The 17773-nt window shown below is 40.6% G+C and overlaps 1 protein-coding gene across 10 annotated transcripts; it reads left to right on the forward strand.

Annotated features, from left to right (window-relative positions):
* Positions 1-64: 64 nt before the first annotated feature.
* On the forward strand, positions 65-17542 carry RhoGAP19D (Rho GTPase activating protein at 19D). 10 transcript variants are annotated; one of them, XM_069109495.1, is made up of 21 exons: positions 65-1042; positions 2772-2833; positions 3580-3801; positions 3874-4789; positions 4923-5009; positions 5403-5690; positions 5816-5887; positions 5988-6108; positions 6315-6422; positions 7168-7279; positions 7380-7463; positions 8653-8865; positions 8964-9371; positions 9491-9655; positions 9736-10116; positions 10228-10375; positions 10501-10622; positions 10759-11673; positions 11793-11937; positions 13628-14055; positions 15137-15275. In XM_069109495.1, the coding sequence occupies exons 2-20, from the start codon at positions 2783-2785 to the stop codon at positions 14038-14040; spliced, it is 4971 nt and encodes a 1656-aa protein (XP_068965596.1). In that variant the 5' UTR covers positions 65-1042; positions 2772-2782; the 3' UTR covers positions 14041-14055; positions 15137-15275. The 10 variants fall into 10 exon arrangements, with proteins under 10 accessions (XP_068965596.1, XP_068965589.1, XP_068965586.1 ...); XM_069109488.1 differs by lacking the exon at positions 13628-14055 and adding an exon at positions 15571-17542 and having other exon boundaries at positions 66-1042; positions 11796-11937; positions 15137-15438; XM_069109485.1 differs by lacking the exon at positions 13628-14055 and adding an exon at positions 15571-17542 and having other exon boundaries at positions 67-1042; positions 15137-15438.
* Positions 17543-17773: the final 231 nt, after the last annotated feature.

Consider the following 17773-nt stretch of genomic DNA (forward strand, 5'->3'; position numbering starts at 1 on the left):
GACGTATACGTTAAAAAAATAAGGAGATAAACGAGGATTGCACGATAGAGAAGGGAGTTAACTAACGCTGAGTGAGCGGTATTACGTACTAGTGGGGCAGTGAGGATGGCTCACGGTGGAAAGAAAAGGAAAGAATATGAAAGAAAGAAAATGTTAAAAGTAGAGGAAGACGGTTAGAATAATGGCGGGCACAAAAGTAGTGTTTCGTGACATTTTTTTCACAATGGCTTGAAATTAAATTACTTGCAAATTGTGCAAGAAATCGCAAAGTATATTCTTGAGCTTACTTTTTCTCAATTTCCAATGACGGCTACCTTTGCGAACTTTACTATCGTCACTGTGCTCGATTCTCTTAGGTCGCCATATTACTGTGCCGTGCCGTGTAGTATCGTACTGTGTCGTGGACGTTATTACTTTCGTACCAAGGCCCTACAAATATGTTAAAGTAATTCGATATATCATTGCATTTAACGAGAATTGAAAATAAGATTAGCGGATGTGGTTTGTACAGATTTGTTCGATTAATTTATAGCGAATGAGTGAATCGAAGCGTCGATTCGATTGACATGAGGTGCATTTATGGAAGACGGTCGACTGTTTATTCCGAAATATAAAATAAGAGAAGAAGATCGGTAATTGTTATCCTAAAGTGATCATACGGATACGTGTATCGCTCATTTATAATTATGTATCTGCTGTACGTATACGTATATTGTCTGTTTACGACCATGTGTCCGTTTGAAAATACATTGATATAAAAGGTAATTGTGACAAAACGTTCATCACAAAGAAGATTATGTCTTGGAAAACGAAGATTGTCTGCCGCCGACACATCTTTTATGGCGAGCATCTTCGTAGAAGCACATTGACCGAAGTCTCTTTTTTCGATTCGTCCGCGTATAGTTGGTGTGGATGGACTTTTTAAGAGAGAAGAAAAAAGTCAAAGGGATATCCCTAATTAATTTATCCCTGTATCAGGGAAAACGAGGGAGTAACGGCAAGGGCGCAGCGAACACTCGATGCACGACACTTCCTACTTAAGGTGTGTACTTGATGTACTATGTAGGTATTAGTAGTAGCTACATTTCTCTCTCTTTCCCTTTCTCCCTCTCCTCTCTCTCTCTCTCTCACTCTTTCGTGCGCTCGCGCGTGTACGCCACACTCAGGTACACTGTACACCTCTCCTTTTCTGCTTTCCTGCTTTCCTCTAGTTTTATTTTTCAAACATATGCAATCTCATGTGTTGCTTTCAATAATATACGCTATTTCATTTATCCATCATTTTATATTTTATACGGTCGCCTAAAAATCCATGAACTAACGTTATAAGACGGTGTTTTTTTTATACTCGATCGATGTAAAGAAGAAAAATTGATTGGCATTTGTGTCATATTCACGGAAATTGTGTTCGTTTCTTAAAAGACGGATAGAAATTCAAACGAAGTTGGGTACTCTTTAAGAAAACACTTTATATTTGTTTGAAAACCTTATTGAACCAGTACTATGTAAACTTTGTTGAAGAATTAGGATAACTGTGTACTGTATATATATGTTTTCGTTAATACAGCAAAATAACGTAACTTCAGAGAAAACAGCCGAATGTATTCTTAGTTTCTTATCGTACGCTTATCATAATAATCGCGAGCGTAAATATTAAACAATGTCGAACCGTTTCGTTCGTTTATCAGGGCTGCGAATCGGTCGGCATAATTCAAAAAATGAGCAAATAATTCGTGCACTCATAGTCGATTCTATTCGAAAGGACAAGATTAAAAGGAAAAAGAACTTTTACCCTATGATATAATTTTATATAGATGTAAACGCTAGTGAGAAAAATGTATTCTGAACGCGCAAAGAGCGCATATCCAATATGAATGGAAAAACAGAAAAGGACAGCAGAATCTTTCATATTGGCTACCGCAATGAGCGAATTTCTATCTGTTATACGTAAAACTATGCGATGTTTTCGGTTAATCTCGATGGCCGACGAAACGATGATATCTGCGGCGTTCTAAAATACGATAAGGTTCAGTGGTAGGATAAAGAGAAAATCAAGCCGTTTAAAAACATTCGACGTGTTTGATCGTTCTACATATGTAAAATAGGTTATACGATTTGTTATTTTAACTCCTGCTGAGATTGAAAAATCTGTTTTTGTTGGAATGGTCGATATCGCAGGAGTAACACCGTTATTTTGGTCTTTAAAGTTTAATGTGCATTACATTTTGTAGTTAACCTCTCTGTGCTATAGAATTACAAGATAATCAAGTTAAATCGACGTAACGAATTATTCGAACGAGTTTTCCTTTTTCTCGTGTCATGGAGGATAAGTAAATCAACCGGGACGATGAAAGATATTTCTTTTTTTTTTTTTTTTTTTTTTTGGTATTATTATTCCGACCTGAGTAAATTATATCAAGAAAGTATGTCGCGTTACAGAGAAAGTAGAATGGCTCGCTGCTCAGCCGTGCTATGTGCGCGCGCGTATATACGTAGGTATGTACATATACATGTGTAGATTAATTCCAATATATATAGTACACTTTAGGAACGAAAAGCATACGACTGATAAGACAACTTTCGTACACTGTAAATATGCGGAGAAATTTTGGACAAGCACTTGTTCTATAAATATTACGACGTAGAATCGAATACGATTGAATTGTCGATTACTTGTGGCAAATAGTATTGCCAATGTTTTTTACTTTGCCAACTTAAGATACTTTGGTAATACGAATGTACAATGACGCTAAATTATCGGTTGTTTTCAGGAAACGGCACAATGGCTGAGGACCGAAATAATTCCCAACGGTTGGTTAGGCAGGCGCACACGGTACGTAATACCAAACGATCGTGCCAAACTTCGATTCGGTTTATTTTAGTGAGCGAAGCTGGGAAACGCGCACTTTCCAGACATAGCGCGAGGGTGGGAAGGGAAGAAATTGAAAGGATCGAGTCACTGAGCGCTTTTCCAAGCGCTTCTTCACCATCAACATCTTTTACTTCATGCTTTCACGCTCATTAACTTTTGCTGCCATTTAACATGTCTTAATGTTTTTAAATTAGCAACTCGCCCGCCTGTCGTTACTTTCTACCGTGTTTTTCTTTTCGATACGCGTTTCTATTTCTTCTTCCTGTTTTGCTTCACCGATTCTTCCTTTTTCTTTCAATTATGCCTTGCTCTCACGTTGTTCGTCGTTGTTACTTTATAATAAAAAAAAAGGTTCATGAAAAAAGCAACATCAACGCTAATGCTTTGTTCTAATAATTGCATCAGTTGATCGGTAAGACGCGATATTCCTCTTTTGCTGTTCATTTCCCCTGCTTTCTGCATTTTTCTGCACCTTTCTTCTCTTTTCTTTCTTGTTATCCACCGATACCGGAACACGCGTCTATAAAGGGGGAGAAAGAGCAAGGAGCGGAGGTTAAAAAGGGGATCGTAGTGTTCGATCGTTTCAATATGTTGGAAACAAAGTAAAGTAAAATCGTTAAAAATGGCATGTATGACTATGTGCGCGGGCAGGATTCGTCTCAAGTTCAAGGTTGAAGAAAGAAGAGAAAGAATAGAATTTCTTTTAGATAGAACACGGTTCGTCACCGCCTCCAGTATCGACGCTTCCAACAGGATCAGGTGGTGGTGTCGGAACAATCGCTAGTGCGATAGCAACAACGGGAGGCGACCGATTTCAACGATACGATTCGCCACCTAGAGGTCCAAGAACGTTATTGTTGCGCCGCGGAGAAAATGGTTTTGGCTTTACCCTTCGTCATTTTATCGTTTACCCACCGGAGTCCTGTTGCGTAAGTATTCGTTTAAAATTGTGACTCGATTCGACACGTTCTCGCCTTTGATAGAAAATGAATTTCCATTAGATGCTACCAGGACACGAACGAACGAGGATAGACGAGCCGATGGATACGATATTCGTGAAACAGGTACGCGGGAATTCGCCAGCAGCCGAAGCAGGATTACGTACAGGGGACAGGGTCGTTTCTGTCGACGGAAGACCAACGCGCGGTGAGCAATACGCGAAAGTAGTTCAACGTATACAGCAAGCGGGCCCCTGGCTACGACTTCTCGTGGTCTCCAAAGAGGACGATATCTTGCAAAGATATTTCGGTGAAACTGCTCATAATCCTGAAACCAATCAACGACCGCGTCTTCGTTCTCCGGAGAGAAGTGGACACAGGCAACGCAGATCAGTCAGTATGATTCCCAGCTTGTCGCCAAGAACAAGACAGTCTTGGGTTTGTCCCGCACGAAGCTCGATGCCGACACCGCTATGTCAAGATCAAGATTCACCTCGACAGCTGATCGACGACAGTGTAGGAATCATCGATAAACATCAGCAACAATTGCAACGAAACATCGCTAAATCGAACATTTTTGTTGGAACCCTGACGAGAATACATGAAAATATCGCAAGCGCTGGCACTTTACTACCCGGTGAACGGCAATCCATAGATACGAAAAATGGTACTTCTTCTCTGCCTTCGTCTCCTGGACCTGAGAAGAAGGTAAATGATAAATTTCCGATACTACCGCAAGGACTTCAAATCGTATCGAAGCGAGCGAAACAGTTCGAGTCAGGGCGATTATTAAGCGACGACGATGAACCGACCGGTGATCGAATCAGCCTCTACAAAAGCGAGCTGTCGAGATTATCGACTAAGCATAGCGTGCCGAACGTTGCCGTTAGAAGAAGGGAATTTGAATCGAAAGCCGAAGCTCAAGAACCGAGAAGAATACCACCTGTGCCAACCAGGGAAACCAAATCCTTGGATAGTGGTAAGTTTTCGCATTTGTTTCTTCCTTTGTTCTGTTTTGCTAATCGAAAGATACGTTTATCGTGGGATTACGAATAAAATCACGTAATTCTTTGATTATTGTACATTCTTAATATACTACTGTGAATATCTAGGTAGCGGATTAAAAGGCAACAGAATAATACCTGTAGGCAGCAAACACATCCACTGTGAACCGCCGGGCAACTATAACACGTTAGAAGGTAGAAGAGAGAGTCGATTTAGTTAAATGTTGTGTTTGTGCCGGTGTATTTCTCTTCTCTCACTTATTCACTAATTTATTGATTCACCCATCTCTTTGATCCTTCTCCGCCCTTTTATCAGTCTTACTTCCATATATGCACACATCCTTCCTTCCCCCCTCTCTCTCTCTATCTCTCTCTCTATTGTTTTTGTACCGTTCCAGTGTCCGTCGCACAGCTTTTAATGTTGTGCTACTACATTGCTCTGGCCAAGCACGAGATTTACTTGTCTCGTAGGCACACACGTTTTTGTACGTTCGACGCCATGATATTAAAAACTTACTAATAACTCGAGACATTGGTTCGATTTCAAAAGTACTCTAGTGTTTTGTTATTTTCGCATGATTTATATAGAGACACCCAATCCGAGAATCACAGACGGGGAAACAGTACGGCCGAGGATTCGTAGCAACAGCGCTGAATCGTGGGAATCTACGAGTACAAGCAATTTGTTAAATACCGTTAGACTTCACTGGTTTCAACGACAGGACGATACCGAACGAAAGCGAGATACGAACGGAAATGACAATAGTGTTTACGTTGATGCAACTAATATATGTGACGGAAAGGAGAAAATTGTCGAGAAGGGGTCTAGAAGACAACAACAGGATGGTTACGCGCAAATCATCAAAGCAGAATCTGGTTAGTTTTTTTCCTGTTATTTTATTTTCTTTTCCTTTCGTAAATTCGATGAAGTTACATCATCTTAATTCGAAATAATCGATTAAAAGAGGTATAATTAATTAATGATTTTGGCTGATTCAAAGGTGTATTGCCATCGGATAATGATATGCACAATAACGAAGTTGTATTCAGGCGGCAAAAGAATACGCAGATTGGTATGTATTTATATCTATATTTGTATAAGTATCAAGTATCGATAAGTTTAACGAATCAATCTGCTCACCAAAGAAATTTGTCTTCATTTGTTTTATTTAGCAGACGAAGATCGTGCCACAAGAAGGGTATCCTACTTGAAAGCAACTTGGGGCGAACGAATTCATGTCGACAGTGATTTGGAACTAAGCGATTCCGAGCCTATTACCCATACTTCTAGAAGGTAAGTTGAGGAGATCGCTGTCACCATACATAGAAGCTTTTTTCTTTAGGTCTATCCACCTATGTTTCTTTTTCCTTCTCTCTGTCGTGTACGGGGTATAGCGTCTTTCTATGATGTTTGGGGTGTGGATCACTTGCCTGTCGTAGTATATCGTAGTTGATCATTCGCGAGTGTACATCAAGTTCTGCCTCCGTCCATATTTTCAGCATTCATAAGAGATGGCGGCTACCGCTACTTCCAAACGATATAGCATCGCTGCGTCGCATCTTCGAGGAAGTGACTCAATCGACGAGTTTAAACAAAAATATTAATCGGTGAGGATAGTACTATGCAGAACTGGAAAGAAGACTATCGGGATGGCACAAGGGCAAGAGGGATAGTCTGCTAATTTCTCTCGTCAGACAATACAAATTTTAGAGTAATACGTTGCATGTGTATGAGATTAAGGTGGACCTAACGTATTACGATCAATCGGGTGCCCGCATTCTTTCCGCTCGTTTTCTTTTCAATTCTGCACTGTACATGTTGAGAAAATTACAAAGATGGTGTATTCTGTTTTCGCAACCGTCTTGTCTTTTACCGCGTTTTCGTTATAAACGTGTCCTAAATACATGGTATATTTCCTCGTTACCGGTTGCGATTGAGCGCAACATATTAATACACTTATCGCTCGATTTAACTGCTTCGTTTCTAACAACAGTAATCACTAATCACTAATCATTCGTGTTTGTAGAAACGCGTATTAATTCCATCCTATACCTTCGCTGTATTTGTGTTTGTAGCTGGTACATATTGTTGGTTGGAAATAGAATTCTATGATCGATAGTGTTGGTAACGAAAGATGAAGGAAAAGAGAATCGCGTCGTCGAATTGTCCAAATGCATTCGCTCCTTTTGCTCTTTTCATTGTTATCGTCTCTTTCGCTCTTTTCGCTCTTTTCGCTAGTCTTATCGTGTACGATTAATATGGAAAAAGAATTGATCACGAGATTTCTTGATCAATTAGACAAATGTATGACAGTAGTTATCGTATTAAAGAAAGTACGCTGGACTTTTTCAGTGGCAATTCTATTTGTACTGGCCGGGAAGCAGCGACTGGCATTATAAAAGACATCGGACAAGTGGAACGAGAGGGACCTTTACATGTCAAATTTACTGTACTTGATGGCAAGGTAATGATATACATATTATGTATATACAGGTTCACTGATTGTGATATATGTAACCAGATGCATTTAATCATGTCATTTCTTACGTTTTATTAAATTTCAGCGATCTTCCGATCGATCATGGAAACAGCTATGGGGTGTTCTTCGCGGACCGATTCTCTTCTTTTATAAGGATCGTCAAAATCAGGTATTCAAAAAGAAATATGTATTTTCAAGTTGATCAAATTTAAGATTACGATCTATAAAATTTGCATATTATTATTATTTACTATATACAGTCCTTGCCTATCCGCTTGGGATAGACTTTTGGCTTTACTTTTCTCTCTGATATAAATTTTTATATAAATATATGTCGGAGATGAAAGGACATCGGAGCCTTCCCTTTGGAACTTCGGGAAAATCCTTTAACACCGTAATCTAGATTCTATCATAGGCGTAATTAAACAATTGTCGTCTTTCGATCCGATTGTATTTGTTCGAGATTTATGATAATGAGCTTGGGCTCGAGGCGACAGCCAGTCGCCGAACGTAGCCGCGGTCACGGGATGTACGCTTTGTCTAACAAAGGTATGGAGTAATTCTATAGCTCTCCTTAAAAGAAATATTTCTGACGACACGCGACAGTAAACATTCCAACGGTCTCTGTCCCGTGGCTCGCCACTCGCAGACCCTATTCTTCGAGTAAGATGATTGCCAGATGTCGATGCGTCTCCGCAGTACATGTTCAGCTAGCCCGAGGGCCCGTTATAAATCTTAAGATTTAGCTAACTAAAGTCCTTCAAACAAACAGTCTTTGTCCCAACTACGAGAAGATAGAGGAGACCTAGTTTTCAACGAACGACGTCTCCCACTAGCAACTTTCCCTCGAGGGCGGCTAGCATCTTTTCTAACCACCGATATGGAGATCGACCAATTAGCAGCAACGTCAATTTTCCTTACTTTATGAACGAAGGCTATCCTCGACGAATCCGATGATCTCGTGTCCTTAGACACACCCCATTATAGTTTTCCTCTGTGGCATCATCGGGACGGAAACTCATTCTTTCTTGCGATCTCATCGACGAAAAGGGTAACCCCTTACGATTAGCGAATATTACGCGTCCGATTTAGATTTTGTGAGCACGTTCATCTATCATCCCGTCGACCGCGGATTCGTTATTGAACCTAGGATCATTGTCGTTAGTTTCTCGAGTATTTAATTACCACGTTTACTTGTCCAATTCTATAATAATCGTATTTGCACTAATCAGTGTCTTCTTTATTGCATAGCGACAATGTGTAATCCAAACGAAGATTCGTTTCACGCCCCTAACCCTAATTCCAATGTAAACCCGACATATAGTATGTGTATACATTTGTTTTCAATTTTTTTTTAGAGTCCTTCGTTATCCTGCGACGGCGAAAATGTAGCTCAAAGCGTAGATGTGAGATGTTCTCTTGTAGATATCGCGGAGGATTATACGAAACGTAAACACGTATTACGGTTAGCAAATCCGAACGCAGAAGTTTTGCTACAGACCGAAGACGCAGCGTCTATGGCGCTTTGGCTACGAGCTCTACATGAACATGCTGCTGCTGAAAAACCGTCCGTAAGTTAAGATGTTACAACCTGTAATCTTCATTTATTAAACTGTAACCTGTGTAACAAGTCACTCAAGCGTTAGTTTTGTTTTGTTTTGTATTTTAGGAAATTGCTCATAATAGTACTTTGAAGCAACAAGCTGTCCCGCAAACTCCAGGTCCCACCAGCAGTTCTTCAACGTGTCAAACAACCACGAATGCTAGTCCAATGACAATGTCGACTGGTAGTGGTAGTGGTGGTCAGCGATTAAGCCCCCTTCCAGGGCATAAAGGCATCAAGAAATTAACTTCGTTTAGGAACAGATCTCCGACTGGACAATCACCGATAAACAAGACTCGAAAACCGAGTCAAACGATCGATAGTTTGGTTTCTCCAAAGACCAAGACATGGAAGGGTAGAGTCGCAAAACAATTGCGGAGAATGCATGGACAAACGGGATCTCCTTCTTCACCAACGACGCAACTACCACCAGAGGGTGCTACATTCAAAGTACCGCTTGAACTTTGCCCACCGGTAATTGCTTTAATCTCTCTCTATTATTTTATTACTCGTATTTTCTTCGGTTAACGACAAACTTTCTTACTAAACTCATATTCTAATTGACTAAACTAAATTTTTTCGTTCTCGAATAGTCATCTTTCTCGGAATACGTGCCATTGATCGTTGAAATGTGCACGAGTATCGTCGAAGCGAGGGGTCTCGAAGTAGTTGGTATTTATAGAGTACCCGGTAACACTGCCGCTATTTCACATTTAACTGACAGCGTGAACAAAGGATTCGAAAATATCAATCTCCAGGTAAAAATATTACATCGTCATGCAGAACGATTATTCTATTATTACATTACTGATTATTCGGTTTATCTTGCTGCTTCTAGGATCCTAGATGGAGCGATGTAAACGTAATATCTTCTCTTCTGAAGTCGTTCTTTCGACAGCTGCCAGATTCACTACTCACCGCAGAATTATACCCTATGTTTATCGATGCCGATAAAGTTGAGGATCCTCAAAGAAGAATGACAACGATAAGGAAGTTGCTCAGGGATCTTCCGGAACATCACTTTGAAACTCTCAAGTATTTGATGTTTCATTTAAAAAGAATAGTCGAACATAGCGAGGTTAATAAGATGGAGGCAAAGAATTTGGCCATTGTGTTTGGTCCTACGTTAGTTAGAGCCAGTGGTTCCAGAGACAATATGGTTACTATGGTTACTGATATGTCGCATCAGTGTCGAATTGTTGAAAGCTTATTAAACAACGTATGTACCTAATCTGTGATATTTTTAGTTCTGTTCATATAAACAAGGATGAAACGATGAAAGAGAAGCACTTTTTGACTGGAATATTGATGATTAAACACCTGGTTATAGGTCGATTGGTTCTTTTCGGATGATGATTTGGACGATTTAAGTCGACTGAGCGTGAATCTCAGTCTTCCAGCTGACACTAGCGAGATCGAGACTACAACGTCGAGTAATAATCATAATCTCTTGTTGAACAACATTCAGAAAGTCGAAGGTACGATTTATAAATGGTCCACTTTTGATTGTTATTCTTCGATATATTTGATTCTGCGTTGTAACGATACATTTTTTATATTTTTATACTTTAATGTCGTTTTAAATTTTGTATGAACGAAATAGGACGCGAAATGGCATCTGCTAAGGACATTGTATCATCTATTATATCCGCTGCTAATCGAAAAATACAAAGAAGAAGAAAGTGTCAAGACGAGACGGATAACGAAACTCACGAAGTCGATAAGGTTTGGTTTTATGTGATAGATATAAATGTTTGACTGTACTTATATTTGATTTGATTTACATTAACGTACGCTTATGTAGACTAACGCATATTAACGCATTCTAACTGTTGCAATATCGCGTTTGTTTCATATTTAGCTGAGGATGAAACAAGAAGCAGAAAACCTTCAAAATCGGCGAAGTATGGCATTGAACGAGAGGCAATGTTCGGTCAGTGAGATCGTTTTAATGCACGAAAGTCAGAGTCAGTCGAATCGTTCCATCGATCGATGCGATCGGTCACCGACGCTTGATCAGGCTGCGATTACTAGCGCAAGTATCGGTAGTTCCGATGTCATAGCTGATTGCACAATTAATAACCGTGATTGCACGTTAAACAGTCACGATGATGTTTCTTCGGAAAAGTCGAACAGATATTTAAATCGTATGGTAGAGTCGGTTCCGTCAATTCAACCGACTCATCGCTCGGCCGTCTCGTCGGCTTCAGAGTCTTCCCGACTCTCTAGCGAGACTGGCCTGAGCTGCTTCGATGCAAGTTCGACGCTTTCCAGCGCTTCGAACGACACCAAACAAAGCAATGACGAGGTTACGATAAGAACGTATGCTGGATTGAGCGCGTCTACTCAAGAACGTATACGAAGATTTGAACAGGAAACAAAGGCAATGTTACAGAGGGATCGGAATCGACAAAGACGCGAAGCTGAAAGGAGAGAAGAAGAGAGACGGCGAATCGAGATGGAATGGCAATTGGCTAAACGTGAAATGGAAAGCGACGATCTGCTCGACAGTATAGTAGACACAACTGTGACAACACCTACTACTTATCTTTCATCCACAACAAGACTTTCTAGTTTTAACGACAGGCTTGCCGATAAATCTTTCCTCGATATCGGTTCCCGATCGACTGCTCGAATGCCGTCTTTATCGATAGCTGTGCAGCAACAACCCACGCCCGTTAGACGAGTGTCGCAACTCGCAGACGAACCTGCTACGATTCTGCCCTCGGAGAACGTCTCGAACACTATTATAAAGAAATTGAAAACCGATTCAGAGGTAAGATTGCATCGATTTCGAATCTTATCGCAGTTCGATTACAATTGAAAGAACATATTTGCGAATATAACAAGACACCTGTTATTTTACCATTATTACTGGTTTCTTGAAATTTATAGCAGTCACTGGAAAAATCGACGACGCTACCACCAATTCGTTATGGCAGTTTGGATTCTCTGCACGAAACACACAACATTTCCCAGTCGTCGCTTTCACCGACCAATCAACAACGGAAACCCCTTTCCAGTGATGTCTCGGACGATGGTTAGTATCGATATATCAACTATTTTCCTGTGATATTCGTACTGTGTCCATATCCTTGTTTTATTTTTCTAAACTGGAACCTAAACTGAAAGCTATAGTGTGAAGCTTGTCTTTGAATCTCCTGGGTGTATATTTTGTTGTTGGTTGATCCTCCTTAATTATTCTTAATTATCGAAATACGAACTAGTCGAAAGAAACGAATACGCGATACGTACGCGATATCAATGTTGTCAAGTGTTCCGGCACTGACGATTATCATGAAACGTTAACTCTCATCCTACCTATGTATTTATTCTCTTTATATTTTTCTCTATCTAACGTTGCTTCTCCGACGCTCTTGGTGAGTGTAGCTGGATCTTGTTTTCTACAATGGACTCAGAAGATTCTGACCATTAACAAAAAGCTTTCTAGGTACTCTTTATTTGTTCTTTCTACTCTTTAAGAGATCTTTATGAGTAACCGTCCGATATTGCACGATAGATGCATACGGTTATTTTCTTTAACTTTATATCTTTCTACAGACATTTCGAGGTTGTTGTATCTCTTCTTTCCCTCTTTCTTTTTTCCATTACTAGCTCTTGTTCAATATTATAATATTTTCGCGAAAAGCCGACGATACGACCGGGCAACGATGGCACATTGCATTTTACGTAGATCGAAAGCACCTTGCTACGAAATTATTTTTTATTTTTTTCGTTTCGTGCATGCTAATACGTATAACTAGCTCTATCTCTATGAATATCAAATGTCAAGTTGATTAAGCTTGATCGATTAATCAGTTGTGCGCTATTGAGATAAGTTTCAACGTGCACACTGTGATTATCAAACTTGTATTTTGTTTTTCTCGAATCAGGTTCGATGATTTTAAAACACGCGATCGGCTATTTACGTTCAAAGCTTTTTCTTCGCATCTGCATGTAACGTACTAAAGACGACAATGTCGAAAGAACAAAAAAAAAAAAAAAAAAAAAAAGAAAAAGAAACAGGACTATTCGTCGGGTACCGCAGCTTGATCGCTTGCTCGCTGAATTGTTCGCTTTTGATCTTGGCGTTGAAACTGCCTCCTGCTCGTTCTTCGAACGAGTCTCACCTAAACTCTCGGTGTATTACCTACTATAGTATCTGTAATTAGATGTGACCGTGCAATATCTTAAATGTATAAAGTATCTTTATAGTTTTCTATATCTCCCTTTCTATTTTTTCGTCTTTCTGGAACACGATAAAATCCTATCTACAATGTATGCGTGTATGTGTGTTTGTTTGTTTGTGCGTGTGTGCGTGCGTGCATGCGTGCGTGTTTGCGCCAGTTCAATTAGGAATATTAAATACGAAAGAAGAGACGTGTAAAGCCGAGTGAAAAATCGCCAATACGAATACGCGATAGTCCGATACGAACTGAAAGAGTAGAGAACAAAACAGCGAAAGAAGAAGGTGGTGTCAAATGAAAGAAAAGTAAAGAGGAAATAGATTCTATGGAGGAAGGTATATTAGAGGTAGATCGATCTGTAATCGATTGGAAGATGAAGGAAAGAAGCCGAGAGGGTGTAAAAGTGTGGAAGAGGGGCAGGGGCAGACTCCTCGCTTTCGTGTTCGTTCGATGGTTTGCTCGTTTGTCACTGCCAGAAGCTGTTAGTACATGTTCTCGATGGGGTGTCGATTATGACGATGCGAATGCGTTGAACACTCTTAGGCAAACGGCAAATCCCGGTTTCTGGTGGTACATATCGTCTCACCTACATGGTACCGCAAGCCCCTCTGGTTCCGCCACGAAGACACCGGGCCCATCGTCAATGCCAATGTCCATGCCGATGTCAATACCAATGTCAATGCCAATATCAATGCCGATGTCAATGCCAATGCCAATGCCAATGCCAATGTCGATGCCGATGCCAGGGCGAATGCGAGTGCCAGGGCCAGTGTCAGTGTCAGACGCAGCCGACATCGATGTTGTGCAACGATCATCGACACCCATCGCATCCTCCTCGGGAGTATCACCGGCCTCGGAGCCCTCCGAATTCTCGGAGCCTATCGAGCCCGTCGAGCAGTCACCACCGCGAGGGGTGTCTTCGGGCTCAGGGGCCGGATTGTCTTCCAAGACTATAAACAGGTTCCTTCGAGGTAAATTACTTCGTCTGCCAATAGGAATACCAAGTCGTAAACTGCTCGACTATGGTTGTGACTCGCTCACACGAATGGCTTTACACTCTTTATTTCTGCTAAACGCACGTTAACAAAACATCTGTCTCTTACTCCGAGTTTTATTTATCTTTATCGCTTTATGTCTGTCTCCTTCGCTCATGACATCTCCGTCATTCGAACGCTCCGTTGGTTATCGCGATGGCTGGCTGTTTGTCTATCCGTCTGGCTGTCTGTCTATTATCCTTCTTTGCTTTCGATAAAGATACTTCTTATCGATCAAAATCTCTTTTTTGTTTTTCCTAATATTTCCAAGTTCTAGATTGTCGCTACTGGAGGAAGAAACAAATTGCATTTTCTGTTATTCGATGCTTTCTCATCGCTGCACGATATTCTTTTCATTTCTTTCTTTCATTTCTATACACATTGAAGATGGCAAGATGATAATATTCAACGTTATTTGTGTTTTTCTTTCCTTCTCCTTTCTTTTACATCCTTTCTTCCCCTTATCTCCCACCGTTCCCTTCATTTTCTCTCGTTCTTCCCCTATGTTTCCCTACGTGTCGTACTTTTGTTGCGTCTGCTGTTCGCTTCAATTAAGATATGCTAATCGATCGAGGTATCATCGTGGTTTAATTGTATTCGATGCGACATACCGAGGGGTAACAGAAATTGAAGAAAATATCAAGATGAGAGTAGCGAAGGGTTAAACGGATATGCGACAGTTTTTGATACCGACCAATCGTTATCAGTTGCTGGCAGTAATACCGCGTAGCAAGAACGACGATAGAAATGCAGTTTACGCAAATTGTGACTTGTAGTTGCTGTTTCATTCACATAACAATATCTTCCTAACGAACGGCTCAAGCTCGTTATCACGCTCGTTGTTTGCTGTTACGCGAACGACCATAATTTTATTTTGCGGTCGAGGACAATCACGACCATCGTTCGATGCTTTGTGTGTGTTTCTCGTTGAACCGTTCGCTTCCGATTTAATATACAGGTATCATCACGATCGGTAAGATGGACGTGTTTCTATTAAAGCGAATCGATTGAATTGCAGGTAGCGATTTGCTGACCAGCTTGACGACCACGTTCGATCGTAAATGGAAGTCCCTGGTAAACTCGTCGAATCAAACGATTCGTGGATCCGCTACGGAGAATCTGTCTCTCAGCGACGAGGACGCTGCAATAACGCGAGACTCGCAAAACTTGCGAAATCAACGAGGGGGAGGAGGAGGGTTACGAGAAGAGAAAGAAGAACACAAAACAGCTTGTCCTCAATCATGCTCGATTGAAAGCTATCGGGATCCGAGCCTCCATAAAACATCTATTGAAAAGCATCAATACGTTCGTCAAAAAAATGCAAGTATACACTCCAAGTCAAAGCGAATTAATGAAATTGAATAAAATTTAGTGTAATCGTATAGCATCCATAGCACATATGCGCAGGTACATTCACTTACTCATACCATTGGTTGTTTTACTCGTGCGCAGGATGCTCCGGAAAAGGATACGGATTCATCGGTAACAGAGAATAGCAGCGTCGATCGACCGGATAATACCGATATGCCGGATAACGATCGAAGCGCTAACGTACGAAAAAGGGTCGAACCGAAACAAGAGCAATTACGATCGAGCAAGGAAACAACGACCACGGCAACGGCGACAGTTTACGAAGCAAGTTTAGCTGCGAACGAACCGCAAGAATGCTGTAGGCACGAGAAGGAGACATCGGTGTTAGCGCAAAATGGTGGTAAAGCGATCGACGATGTGAAAGATTTTCGACACGATGTCGATTCGGCGAATTATTCGAACAAGCTCGAAAAATTTGAAAGTCTGACAAATTCCGAAGTCAGATCGCGGCTCAAAAGATCTGAATCTTTAAATAAGAGATCTGAAAATACCTCGTCCAAGTTGAAGAGGTCTGAAAGTTTGAACAAACATTCTGTCGAGAGGCTCTCGTCCCCGACCAATGGCAAGTTGAAACGCTCTGAAAGTTTGAACAAGCATTCGGAGAGATCCGATTCTCCGAACAGCAAATTAAAGCGATCGGAGTCGCTGACGAAAACTGAAAAAACTGAGTGTAACATTAGTAAGAGACGACAATCCGTTAGAAAAGATAGTGCGACGAAATTAAAACGAAAAAATGGTATGCCCGAACGATCGATCAAGCGCAGGCACACTGTAGGCGGTACTAAGGATTTCGACAAAGTACATTGGTTGGATAATAAACTGCAAGTCGAGGCTGAGAGAGTGGTCAGAAACGAATATAGACCGAAGAAAAGCCAATTGAGAACAAGTTCTCCGGATTTAAGTACTGGTCGCATCGGTCTTACCGATACTAGTTTTCTCATCGAGGTCAGTTTTCGTGGCCCGAGCAACGTCGTTTTTAACGTGACTAACGCTCGTCCGCAGTCTTTACCGGATACTAGCTTGACTTCTAAAGTGTTTAAAGTACCTCTGGAGAGTCACGTGTAACGAACACGACGTACAGTCTGTAAGGTAAGGGGCAACGAAGAAGAAACAGGTGTCAAGGCGTATGAAGCGAAAAGAAATTACCGTGAACGTCGATATTTCGCTTATCGCGAGCACCGAAAAGCGACGTTTCTTTTTTTTACATCGCAGCGTGTCAATTATTTACGTACCGTACTTGTAACCCGAGCGCGATTGTGTGCAATTTTTTGTACATATAACGTATATGTATATAGATTATATAGTGTGTAATTAAAAATTATAATTCTGAATGTTCTATAAAGTGGTGCGCGTATGTGGCACCATTTGGTGCGTATATTGCCCACTCTTAATAGTGTTACATAATATCGGATTAATATCGGATTAATATCGGAACAAGCGTTGTAACCCATAGGTTTTCTACTTCTTACAATTAGAGTAACCGAATACGATACGATTATACACATCGGCTGTGTGATGTCGGTCAATTTCATCGACATTTATCATCTGTCTATACTATTTTAGACGTATGTATTTCCAGAATGGCAACGATTCGCTAATATACGTTGCTCATCTTCCCAGAACGAGTACTACTCGTTTCATCGATTATATACCCGTATACAGACTGGATTTGTTTGTACGTTTAACACGAACGCGAACGAACGGTGGTATTTCTTTTATTCGATCAAACGTGGTTTTATTATTGAATGTAATCGATCGATAAGACCGCGAGATCATGTAAGGCAGCTTACGAGCCTGACAATCTTAGATTTATAAGATTTTCTTAGACTTGTAAATACTTATAGACACGAATGTAAGTACGTAACGAATGAAACTGTAGGCCGGCGATAAAGCGATATTTATTTTAAATCCGTAACAATCGTGATACTATTATTTATTGAATATGCGAGATACCTGGAATTGGAACAAGTATGTATTATCTACGAGTACATGGTATCGAATTTGTAAATAAATCTTATATATTGCTAAATTAAAAACCAATTCAACTTGTTAATTAGTAGATATTCTCAATCTTCTCCCGCATAAACTTAAACGATGTATGCATATACAGACAATGTGAGGTTGACCAACGAAACCGCCTCTCACTCGGCGAGGCAAGTAAGCGAAGTAAGGTGAGCCGTAGCTAAATACGTTTAGAAGTGGTTTTGACGTGTGTTCGATCCAAACGAAGCGAATAAGTTAAACAATCGACAATCATTGACTCGTCCCGTACCGGTACATACCT

The sequence above is a fragment of the Bombus flavifrons genome, chromosome 3, assembly GCF_040668555.2.
Source record: "Bombus flavifrons isolate JBK064 chromosome 3, iyBomFlav1_principal, whole genome shotgun sequence".
Lineage (NCBI taxonomy): Eukaryota > Metazoa > Arthropoda > Insecta > Hymenoptera > Apidae > Bombus > Bombus flavifrons.

Bases quoted from the DNA above. Each gene is read 5' to 3' on its own strand.
- RhoGAP19D (XM_069109485.1), top strand. From the start codon at position 2,783: ATGGCTGAGGACCGAAATAATTCCCAACGGTTGGTTAGGCAGGCGCAC. The intron at 5,010-5,402 runs GTAGAAGAGAGA...TGATTTATATAG, and splicing joins CAACTATAACACGTTAGAAG to AGACACCCAATCCGAGAATC. The intron at 7,464-8,652 runs GTATTCAAAAAG...ATTTTTTTTTAG, and splicing joins ATAAGGATCGTCAAAATCAG to AGTCCTTCGTTATCCTGCGA.